Raw genomic sequence first — 12,636 nt, forward strand, 5'->3', positions numbered from 1 at the left:
ATTTAGTTTATGTCTTTGAAAAAATATTATTATACAGTATTCTCTTCAAAATGGTATGCATGGAGGTAGCTCAAAAATGGATGAAGTTACAGCAGTTGCCAAGTTGTAATCCCTAATTATGAAAAAACAAAACAAAAAAAACCGAAAAACAGATCATTGCTAACTATAATACCTTGCGCGGCCAGAAAGTTGCATCAATCTTAACTCAACCGCGCAGGTGATCTGAGTGTCAAAGGTGATTCGATTATTTTGCTTTTCAATGGGTACAAACTGTGATTTGAAACCATGCATTTCAAGTCTTCAGTATGCATACAGCAAAAGGCAAAGTTTTTGGACACACCTTGTCATTTCATCTTTAAAATAATGATGGTCACACTTTGGTTCATCGATTGGTTTTTGCCATAGTAAGAATTTTAAAATTGTCCATGATTTGATTTTGAGCAGTTGTTCTGCTTCCAACCTAACTTCTGCACACCACAACTGATGGTCCCAGTCCCATGGCTAAAGCAAGAAATTCCAAAAAAGAACCCTGATAAGGCACATCAGTGAAAAGAATTTCAGGTGTGCGCAAAACATTAGTTTGAGCAAAGGAAGGCAATTAAGCTAAATTAGAATATCAAACGTTTTTAGTTATTTCACATTTTTCATAACTTTTTGTGTGTTCATATTTGTCCTTTTTAGATTTCAGAGGACGACCAAGTTGAAAAAGAGCATCATGGGTATTTCAAACCTCAAACGATATCGCAAACCTAATAAAAGGAAAGCAAATATTATAGAAAAAAATATTAAGTGTGAATTCATTGTACATATGTCACATACACGCACCCGCACACAAAGTTGGGTCAAAATTAACCAAATTATGGCTTAAATAATAAATCATTTAAAAACAAAAATACAATTTGGGTCCAACTGAATGTTTTTAGACAAAAACGTTTCAGGTTGTCTTGTACAAAGGAAAAAAAAATTATGGTCTGTTGGGTCAAATAGACCCAAATATAATGTTCATCATTTTTTTCACCATAAATTGGGTTATTTTTCTAACCTGTTTTTAGAGTGTAAACAGACCTGTTGACGTGTTCACATTTTTACAGCACGAGACCAGGACGCCACGCACCAAGTGATTAATAATACCTTTTGAAGGATATTGGAGGTTAGTGACCACTGATTTGTGTCAACCGCTAGTTGCAACACAAATTTGGCGAGTTCAGAACAAAAAGGCAAATAAATGGACATTTTCTCATCGACTTTTTCCGTTGAGTTTCTTATGAGAGAATATCAACATTGAGCAGTTGGACACGGACAAGCGCAGCACAAGGCCAATGTTGCTTCAAAGCATCCCGATCAATGGGCCCGCCATTCATGTGGACCATTTGAGCATCCGGAGGCGTCACGCCGCTCACGCCCGAGAAGCGGATGAGGAGATGAGAGTGTTTGTTTTCATGAAGGGAGTCCAATCCAATGTTCCAGGAAAAACACAAAGCTCAAGATCACAAGCGTCCCCTCAGATGAGTCCGTCATAATCCCGACGACATCGGACCGCCGTCCATTTATCCCTTGTGCACTCTTTCATCCCGCCCCAGCCCCCCCACCCACACCCCCAAAGGGGGCCCCGGCGGAGTCCACCTCCAAGTGTGTGCGAGGGGAAGAAGGCCCATGAAAGCCGATTGCGTTTTAATAAAGTTTATTATCTGCGGGGAGCTAATCCTCCTGGGTAATCTCTCCCCCTAAAGGAAAGCTGGATTACTCACTTGCTTTAATCCCAATGAAATTGTTAGGATTTAGCCTTTGCCGCGCAGCAGATGGCAACAGGCTTTTTCCTTCAACCTTGTGATGATTTAACCCCCGTCACCTCCCATCACTCCCCGTTTCATGCAACATGCAACACCCTGCTGCTTCGTGCGCCGTATCTGCAAAACAATAACAACAGCGTCAAAAGTTCTGAGAAGACTTTTTAATGTCGCGTACAATACAGGCGTTTCACCTCTCTGTGTTCAAAATGAGCTGAAAAATAAAAAGGGGAACTTGCTTTGCACAATCAACACAAAGATTTTCAACGAGAGCATTAAGTCACTGCGCCCTTCGTGAGCGCAGCATCTGTCTTGACGACTCGGCGCTGTGATGTAATCGTCTCAGATCATTCATGTGTAACCATGTAACACAATGCAATAACGGAATTTAAAAAAAAAACATTCAAGACGAGTGGTCAGGTGTCAAAGGTGTCAGGAGTCAAACAAATATATATATTGGACTTCATTAGGTACATTGACACAAGATGGAATTCTTTCACTGATTAGCATTTTGACTCATTCGCTGCCACTGACGGCAAAAGACGTCAAGGATTCGCTTTAACTGGCATGGCGGTAAATTAGTTAAAAAAAACCTTTTTGGTACAGCTATTAGATCGGATCTCATTATTTCTTGAGTTCTGTGAGGAACATCTGGTTTAATTATGTAATTCCCCAAATATAGGACGCACCTGTGTATAGGACTCACCCTTAATTTTAGAATCACATTCAGGTATTTTTTTAAATTACCATGCATAGGACAGACCAAGAGTTTGGCAAGGGTGCAAAAACATATAGCAAAATAGAATTAATTTCATCTTTGTAAAGTCAATTGATCAATTCAAAACAAGACGGTTTTCGTAATATTTCTGTGTGTGAACAAGCATGGACTCGGACGTTGGTTGAGTCTGCTCAGTTCTTTTATTGAAAATGCCGTAGCAACCTCAGATAACACAAGCTGCTGTTTGCTACAACAGGCACGGGCTGCTAACAGCCAACTGTCCTCTGTCCTCTAGTTTGTCCCGTTATGGTAATTATTTTAAGTAAGAATATGGCTGACGAATCAACCTTCCTTGAACGAAAAAAAAAAAATCTATCTTTAAGTTACCATTTACAGGACGCACCCCTACTTTTGTTTTTCATTTTTTGGGGAAAAAAAAGTGCATCTTATATTTGGGGGATTACGGTATTCCAATTCTACTTACCTTGCTTGACTTGAATTTATCACAAGTACAATAGCTGTCAATTTGTACTGTATATGTCAACGACCTACACTGACAGGCAGAAAAATTCAATACCCTTCCACGGGGTAGTGGAAGGTACCATCAATCTATTTCCATACAACCATTCAACTAAATAGGCCCACTATACTCAGCAATAAATGCCAGCAAATTGAGACGAGGCCCTAATTTTACGCAACTAATATGTTCTTGCCCTCACAAACCAACGCAATAAAATAATTTATTATTGAGGGTTTTGATTTGGACAAAAGCAACCATTTGTGGAGTTTATCGGATATAATTATTTTCGAATAGAGGAGCATGGGGTATAATTTTTTTCAAAGATTAGATTTTTTTGTATTCACAGTGAGGCTTGGTCCCTCAATATTGGGGACATTTCTGTTTGGCGGTGTCACTTTGGCTCAATAAAAGTTGGTAAACACTGCATTAGCTTGTACAGGTGTATCTAACGTGATAACCCATAGCTTACAAAATGAAACACATAGTGGAAGTCTTTCGCCAGAAACCTAAAATAAAATGCTTTCAAAGTAATACAATTAAAACAACTAATACTGAAGTGAAATCACAGTAGAAAAGTTTGAGCAGTCGCATTGATTGGAAATGTAATCAAATGTCCTTCATGGCATAATAAAAACTCAGACCAGCTTAATTGATGAAAATAAACATCCATAAACACAAAAGTCCCATTGGACGGCGTTTGCTAAAAAGCTTTCAATGAGTGGAGGGCACCAGAAGTGCCTTGAAGTGCAGAACCAGACCAGCAAAATAACGGGTGTAAATGGTTTCCAATGGGAAGCAGTTAAGTGGGCTGGACTAATCTGGACACATCCACTTACAGTATTTGAACCTATGATGTAACGGAAAAGGCTTGAGATCAAGGCAGCGATGCTTTGGCCGTCCGTAAACGGAGGCGGGTTTTGAAAAAGAGGTACATGGCCAGGAGACACATGGAGGACAGGAAATAGAGGATGACGCACAAGCTGATGTCCAGTTTGGAGAAGCCGATGCTCAGCACGGACATCCAGCGGCCTTTCCTACCTGACGCGCCGTCCTCGCTCAAGCGCTGGGCCGACAGCTCTCGCTTGTGCATGCGCGCCCCATCGTCGGGACCGAATTCCAACCCGACCACGGCTCCAGAGTCTCGCTCCTCCCGCTTCCTCTGCAGAGTGCGTTGCTTGACCCGGTTGGAGGTGGCCACCTGCGCGACTTTGGCTTTGTAGTGCCGGTTGACAAACGAGTCCAAGTCTACAATGTCCTCCTGTGCGTCTCGCATCTTCATCCCCACAATGCTCGGTCTCCTGATGTTCCCTTGTTGATCCGAGCGCAGCTTTGTTTCCACCCAGGCTGTCGGGTCAAGAGTCTTACCTTTCGCTTGGGCAGCCGGCGGAGCTCGTCCGTCGTCCGCGACGTCCTCCTCTTCACTTGCCACTATTTCCTCTTCCTCCCCCTCCTCCACGGTAGCTGGAGTTTGAGCAGGAAGATTGTGAAGGTTCACAGGCTCTTTGGCCTCTCTTCCAACACGCTTCTGAGCATCCAAAATTTGCTGGTTGACACGTTTTTCCTTTTGCTTGGCCAGAACCTCGCTTTCATCTTCCAGGTAGTCTGATGAGGCAAACAACAAGTTGTTAGTTCGGGTTAACTCACTCACTGCCATTAACGGCTGCGGATGTTGAGATCCGCATTGTCTACTTTTGGGGATGTTTTTGATTTAGTTCTATGACTTCGGCTCTATAAAACTTGCTAAAAATTGCATTGGATTGTACAGGTGTACCTAACATTAGAGGTAAGTCACTGGAAGACTTCACTAAAAATGGACAATAAAATGCTTGCAAAAGGCTCTCTGGCTTCTCTTCCAACACACTTCTACATTTACAACAGGTTGACAAGTTTCATCTTCTCCTTAACCAGAATCTCACATTTGTCTTAAGTGCTTCAGGGGTATGAGGAAGACATAAAAATGGAAGAGCATGTGAAGCTTGTTGGTTTGATGAATGGGAACATTAACTTAAAAAGAAAAGTTCCTATGGCACCTTTGATCTTGGTACATATATTCTTTGTAGCAAGGAGCTTGTTAACCACAGAAGCAGCTCAAGTTTAGACTACTACATAAATACAAAGCATCCAGCTGCAACAGCAAACAGCAGCAACAAAGATGCTAATAGAGCAAGTCATAGCCAAAGCTTTCTGTCAAACATAACTCAAAAACATTTAAACATGTCTGTAATTTTTTACTTCAGTGTTTTTTTTCTAAATAATTGGTCATTGACAAAAGCAAACACAACCCCTCCTGCTGATGGTTGAAACTTAAGGTTGCAGCGAGCACTTAAGACTCGGCCCAAATACAGCAGAAGGTAAAAGCCTACATCTGCTAAAAAAGTCAATGACCGATGCCACTGTTTTGAATCAAAATGAAAAAGAAAAAAAACCTCTTAGGGTTTCTCTCAGAAAAGACTCATTAGATCAAGTGATTTCAAATCCTAACTAATCTCAATATTTTTAAATCTTTTGACTGCAGTACTTATTCTTACACAATGCAATGTCATTTTTTTCTTTAAAAAAACAACACAAACCAACCTTTTCACAAGAGTCATATGATCATGTTCATTGTCTACAATTGAAAAACACTGTTCGTCGTGTCAAGACGATACAAGATGGAGGACGGAGCTCACGTCTCACCTGTGAGTATACGTTCTACAGTGTAGTAGTCCTGGAGGAAAGACAGAACCTGGGGATTGTTCCACTTGTGGTCCCCGTTGTCCTTCACTGTGTGACAATCAGCACATATATCAGGTGGAGGCCACTGGATCTTTGGGAAATTGGGATCCTCGCTCAAAGCGCCTAGAAGGCAAGGACATGGGTATTTATTTATTTTTTTTTAAAGAAAACTGGATTTGTGTCCACACTCCAAAATTGTAATATCACTGAGAAAGCACAAGGTCACGCAAAGTTGTCGCACGCTCTCGTGCTGGCATTTTTGATTTGAGGACACCAGTGCTTGGAGGAATGGATGCAATCTGTGTTGAAGCCATTTCATCTTGTCACTCGCCTTCATAAATCTTGCTGCCTATATGCATATGTGCATGGAGGTCTTTTTAGAGTGTGTATGTAAATCACCTGTCTGTGTTTGTGTGCATGTAATCTACCGATTGATATTGGTGTGTGTGTGTGTGTGTGTGTGTGTGTGTGTGTGTCTAACAATGATCAATGGGCTTCAGGGATGTCCCAGTGGGAGGGGTGGCGAGATAATAGATGTGACCAAAGTGGACAGCTTCTCCACTCCTACGCATGCACGCACACACGTGCGGGCAGCAGACCTCAGTGGTGCAGACCACCTGTCTGGTCTCTTCGCAGCCCTTTGAAAGCGAAGTCCAATCTTCAAATTGAACATGAGAGGAGGAGAAGCCTCAGAGGGGACATATGCAGCTAATGAATTAAAAAAAAAAAGTCTTCTTTTAAATTTTGTTAGCACCATCAAACCACAATTGAACAATTCAGCCACGTGTATTCGCAAAGGTTTGGTTGGAAAATTGAAGGAAAATTAGACATAACATTAGTCAGGAGTACTGTTCGGCAAATTAGCATCGTAACACAATTTACATAACAAAATAGAGTGAAAATGAATATGTATTTTGTATATGATAGCACTTGTTTGCTGTTTTGAGATTTGCAAACAAATATAAAGTGCAAAACAAATAAATATTACGATTATTATTACTAAAACACACCTATAAAGCAGTATAAACGAGTAAATCTTCCCAGTAATGTAATGACCACTAAAGGTTGTCATTACAAGAAATGAAACTATCACAAAAGCTAAAAGGTTTAGACGTCAAAACATTACTGCAGAAAAAGGTTCTAAACCTAAACTGATTGTAATTCAGTTATGTTGTTTTTACTGCTATTTCATAGAATGTGGTCTTTTTAAAGATACTAACAGCACAACAGAACATTTTTCAGTGCTTTTTCTTTTTTATTCATTGTAAATGGAGAAACAATGTGCTGAAAAAGTGAGGTTATCGTTGTTCTATACATTTTTGAACTCCTTAACACAGAGAAACCGACATTTTGAGAAAACTGCACAAAAAACCTAAAAAAAAACCCCTTTGCAATGTAATACCCAGCTTTATTTTTATTTCATGCTTCAAAACTGTGGATTTCATAAAAAAATAGCAGAAAAAAATCAAACGACATCCCTCCACTGTCTTCGACATCGTTTCTTAGTTTTTCCATTCTTTTCTCACTCCCCTGTAAAATTTGTGTTCCCCTCCTATTGTAAGTGGTAACCAGGCGCTTGCTAACAAGACCCGTCCTAATAATAAAAAAAAAAGTAAATAAAACTACTTTTACTTATTCACAACCGTTCAAATACGTTCAGGAGGGTTGTGTGAAAAATTTCAGATTTTTTTCCCCCCCATAATAACCTGATTTTTAATTCAACTTACTGACGAAGACACACACTCACACCAAATATATTGCGAGGTAACAAGTGTAGTAAGCAGAAACTTGAACATACTTCTCTGCACAAATTCCTGCAAGGACACACACACACATACAAATACGGCATAATCTAGTAATAAATTGCCTGTTGTCACTTCCAAACCATTGTGTGTTTGTGTATATGTGTGTGCGTGCATGCACACAGCAGCTCTGTCACTTTACGGCGCCGTCAATTTACTCCCTGCATGCCGCTTTCCTTAAACTGCTGTGTGTGTATCTCAATCGCATGCACATGTGTATGGACTTGGCATACGGTGCTTTACATAAAATTTCGTTTTACTCTGCTCTGGTCATGCTGCTGCCAGTGAGCCTATGAGCAGGTAGTTGGAGGAAAGGGGGGGGGGGGGGGGGGGGGGGGGGGGGCTTTTATACATTTCAGCAGGTGAATTGCGGATTGACACACATGTACATTCTCCTCATTCTAATCAGACTGCCAAGTTTGTGCCCAGGGTGACTTCAGCCACATGGAGATCGCCACTATGGGATGTCATCACGATAACGCATACATATTCATGGGGTATAAATATGTATCGTGCTGGAAGTCGAACCAGACTCTGTTAAGTGAGGTTCACCAAGCAAGCGGCATCATGCGGCCATCGGGGTGAATACGGCTGATCTTTAAAGATGGCCGCAACAAGGTGGAGTGGTGCATGCGAGGCCCTCTTGGTTAAGGTTTGCATGTTTTCGCTGGGAGACCAACTACATGACTTGGGCCAATATTACTGTTAATCCATTCAATCAAGTTCTCCAGGATTTCAAAATGGAAATCTCACTTGGAATTACAATCTTACTTAGAAAAGCAAAAGGTGCAGAGTGCTTCCAGGTTGAGCAGAATATTTTATACTTAATTCCATTTTATTTATTCAATGAACTTAATAGTTTGACAGTGATCTATCACTGACCATCAGATTTTTAAAAATGACAGATGCCAATATTCGTCAAAATGCCAAATATCGACACTGAAAAAAAGTCTGGCCAAAAAACACCCTGGCCAAAAATCAGTCCAACACAATTTTTAATAACTGTTCCATCATTGATTTTGTTTAAATGTTAACTCATGCAATCCCAAAGACATAGTTTTACCTTTTTTTAAAGGGTTCAGACATACATCCCAAGGATATTTTCAAGTGTTTTGCTAAAGGAAGGTCGAGTACTAAAATAATAATTTACTTTAGACACTAACGTAATCAATAGCTTCCTTATAGAAATCAAGTACTTTAGTACCTAAGTACGAAAGGTAAGAAATTACATATTAACTAAAGTAATAGGATTATTTACTATTTGCATTTTACATCAAAAGTAACCAATTACTTTAATACTTCACTATCTAATGTATTTGATTACTTTTGTTCTTCATTACCTAAAGTATTTGATTACCTTAGTACTTATTTACCTCAGTAATTGATTACTTGAGTACATAATTCATTAGTAGCAGCCATTTTTAGACCCACCTTGCGCCAAACACTTAGAAAATATACAAGTACCTGAGATTGACTGTCTGGACACGCTAGAAAAAAAGTAAAAAATGTTCTTGGAATTGAATATGTTGATAAAATGTTGTATTTCCTAGAGACCTCATTAGAGCTGTTCTAAACCTGAACCTACTCTCTCAAACACACCTGATTCAAATGAAAACATGCAGGATTCCAGCCCTCGAGGATTGGAGTTCGACTCCATTGTTCTAAACGGTGCCCGGGGAGCACAAATGGTAAAAGAGCCGATTTTCTTAGTATTCCACCACCGTACACACAAATGCAAATACGGCGGCACCGTGACTTTCAAGTGCAGCCTGTAGAAACGCGTCTACCTCTCAGCCTGTTGACAAGCAGCGGCGAGACTGAGCCGCCGCCGCTCTTAATGCGGCTCGTGCGAGGCGGCGTCATGGGGCCCAGGGGCCTCTTTGTTGCCGGCTAAATTAATTGTTCAGCCGCTTTACAAATCGCTCCTCTTTCATGCATGGCAGCTCCTGAAAGGCGGCTGAACAGCTCCACTTTGGAGTATAAAAAAATAGAAAAGGCAGAGGAGGGGCTGCGTGGGTGAGAGAGCGGAACGAAAGAACGCGGACGCTTACGTCCTTCCCCCCCTTTTCTTGGGATTCGCCGCGCCGATCCTCGGTCGAAACGAGTAACCCTCTACTATGGCTACACCCCCCCTGCACAAGGGTGGGAGGATGGTGCGGCTTGGTGCACGTGTCGCGGTGTTGGCCACCTGCTGCCGCGCAGTACCTTGGGAATTGTGTGTGCGGGTAGGAAGAGAGGCCTGCTTCCTGGGGGAGCCATGCTGCCGGGGCACTGCGCTATCACTTGTCAAGCGGAGCTTATGAGTCCCAGGGGACAGAGGGACGGGGGTTCTCCACGCAACAGAGGGAGGGACAAGACACAGGATGAGAGGGAAGACGGATTGAGGCAGCGCGCGCTGGTCTGAATAGTGTTTAAGTGTCTGGAGAGTAGACGCACGCAGAGGCGGCTATCCCGCTAGCCCCTGCTGTTCAGGACACAAGCTGTCCCAGTGATAGAAGAGGGGGGCGGTCTGCACAAACAAAAGATAGTGATTTAACAAAGTGGGCTGTTAATGACGACGCTGGGCCTAATAAAATCACCGGAACAAAGACCAGGGAGGAGGCTTTTGCTCTTTTAAGAGTAATATACTTTGGTTATACAGTTAAACAAGAGTGAAAGTGCTTTTCTTTCTGTTTTACTCCCACTCGAAATTCAAAAAGGCCAGCCCACACCAAAAGGAAAAAAAAAGGTGGCTGTCAAAAGCATACAAAAGCAACAAGTGATGTTAGAAAAAGTCATTTTAGCTTATCTTTAGCCAGATAAAAAAATGCTTGGGGAAATAGCGCGACAAACTTACTACAGTTGAATTGGAAGAGAATACCGTATGCATGGGCTGATTAATTAAAAACTTCGTTATTAGTTAAAAAAAACAAAGAGAAAACCAAAACAAAATACCTTTACACACCTGTGGCACCTGTGTGACATCACGCAAATTTATCAAAAACAAAACAAGTTGTGCAATATCAGTGATGGTCATATACAGCATGTCACCTTTGTCATTTTTATCTAAATCATCTATATCACCTGGAGCACTGTTATTTTACTCTCATGACTGGTTTGTTCCTTGATGTATCAGTTCCCATGCTGTTTCTGTGGTCAGTCAGTTTGCTTCATTGTGTCATGCAGGGTTTCAGGTTTAGTTTCTGAGTCTACTTTTGCAAGCGTTCCAGGTCTAGTTCTAGTTTCCGAGGCTTGCATTGGATTTTTCTGGATAAAGACATTATACTTTTCCACTTCATTGTCCCATCTGCTACTTGGGTCCAAACTCAGCTCCTCACATGACACAAGAGACACATTTAAAAGTTTTCGTAAAACATCACTTTCAGTGGTTTTTGACAAATGCAAGAATCCACATAAAATCAGGAACAAATATTAAGTTAAATCAGTGAGCCTCAGTGAGATTCCTTAAAATCCTGAGGACGCAAAATTTTACTCGAGCAAGAGAGCAATGAGGAGGGGCAAAATAAAACGAGAAGCAGAGACTAATCGAAAACGGGCAAGCGATAGTGACAATGTAAGAGGACAAGAATGGGCTACTAGAGGGCGGCTAGGAGAAAATGAGTGAGACAGAGTGCAATGATACTCAAAGTTGTGGGGGTGGGAGAGCTCTAAGACATAGTGACAGCTGGTGTCTGATCTGAAGATCCGTCCTTCCACCACCCAGCACTGTCTCTAGTCGTATTAACACGACCCATTGACCACGTAAGGAGGCTGGAGCCTAAATCTACAAACTCAGTGAGGTAACTGTAGAGGTCAGCAGAGGATGTAAATCGGGGATGGGAGACATACCTGGGGGGACCCTGAAAATCCAGGGGTATAAAATCCAGAAAAAAACAAAAATGCAAAAAATAACACAGTTAATATGCAAATTTGCATAACATGGGAATATGCAGTACTGTAGATCGCAGTTGTAATATCACAATTCACCTTTAGATGGCGGGCACAGCTTGGTTGACTTACACTGGGTATTATTATTTAACTCTACTCCAATGAGTATATGAGTAGGCCTAGTAATTTTTGTGGATTTGGAATGATTTGTTGGACAAACATAATAACGTAATCATATTTTTTTGCGGTGAGTTGATATATTTGTAAAACAACGCACCCGTTCTGGTACTTAATGTTGGTTTGCCGTTCATTTTTGCTGCTCATTTTTCTGCCATTTTTTAATTTTATGCATTGTTATGGTCCTGTGTGTCCCCCTGAGTAGCAGTGATGGAAAAACTGTGTTCTATCATTTAAGTGGCTAGTCACTGGCATAGACCATTGAAATGACAATCTCGAGTCTGTGAAATGGACTAAAATTCAAAAGCCAAAACAATCAAAATATGACAAAGTCAAGGATTTATAAAGAAAATATATTCATCTTTTTTTCTTCATGTTTTAATGGTGCAAAAAACAACATCACAGCTAACAAACCTGTTTTAAAACCACCAAAAGCCGCAATCTTACCTGCGATTCTGTTGTTGACCCGATTGTGTCGTGACCAAAGCCAGAGGATGGAGTCAGTTAAGGTGCTCACCTCCGACAGGCTCTCCTTGGCCATGTTCTGGAAGTGTTCAGCGCATGGCCTGCAGCCAAAGAAATTGCTGATGTAGCCTGCCATCGCGCTCAGCACCTCCTTGGGATCTGGAGGGGATTTCATTCATTAATATTGCACAACAAAGTGAGGCGGCTTTAAGCATTGTGTAAAATTTGAGACAGGCTTTCCCAATAAACCAATGTTAGTGTACATTCAATTTCTCTCCATAATCGTTACACCAATGATCTTTTTTTCTATCGCGCTTGTTCTTCTTAGTTTGCTAATGCGGTACGACATCGATTACAGTATAGATGTACAGTATGTGCAGCCGATAACTCCCCCAGCTGTGGTCAAATGTGCGTAAAGCCACTTTCACATTGAGCCAGGTACAATGACGACATCAGCAAGTGTTATTGCAAGAGGCCAAATCCAAAATTGTAGCTTTAAGGCATACCTGAAGAGTGCTATGATGTTCTCACTTTAAATGGTAAACTTGTGCTATCTTACTGGATTCCCACGCTTTTGTGGGCTAA

The 12,636-nt window shown here is 41.2% G+C and overlaps 1 protein-coding gene across 3 annotated transcripts in view; it reads right to left on the reverse strand.

Annotated features, from left to right (window-relative positions):
• Positions 1-1,664: 1,664 nt before the first annotated feature.
• Positions 1,665-12,636, reverse strand: part of qsox1 (quiescin Q6 sulfhydryl oxidase 1) — a 31,739-nt gene continuing 20,767 nt past the window's right edge. Inside the window, exons 11-14 of one of the 3 annotated variants that reach the window (XM_088425792.1) lie at positions 12,034-12,210; positions 5,702-5,863; positions 4,391-4,627; positions 1,665-1,907 (exon numbers count right to left, since the gene is read on the reverse strand). In XM_088425792.1, the coding sequence (XP_088281918.1) occupies positions 1,846-1,907; positions 4,391-4,627; positions 5,702-5,863; positions 12,034-12,210 (638 nt within the window). In that variant the 3' untranslated portion in view covers positions 1,665-1,845. Of the gene's footprint in view, positions 1,908-1,936; positions 4,628-5,701; positions 5,864-12,033; positions 12,211-12,636 lie in introns of those variants that run through there. The other 2 variants (XM_088425791.1, XM_088425790.1) reach the window with 2 other exon arrangements.

The sequence above is a fragment of the Hippichthys cyanospilos genome, chromosome 10 (genome assembly GCF_059441005.1).
Source record: "Hippichthys cyanospilos isolate Australia breed blue-spotted pipefish chromosome 10, RoL_Hcya_1.0, whole genome shotgun sequence".
Classification (NCBI taxonomy): domain Eukaryota; kingdom Metazoa; phylum Chordata; class Actinopteri; order Syngnathiformes; family Syngnathidae; genus Hippichthys; species Hippichthys cyanospilos.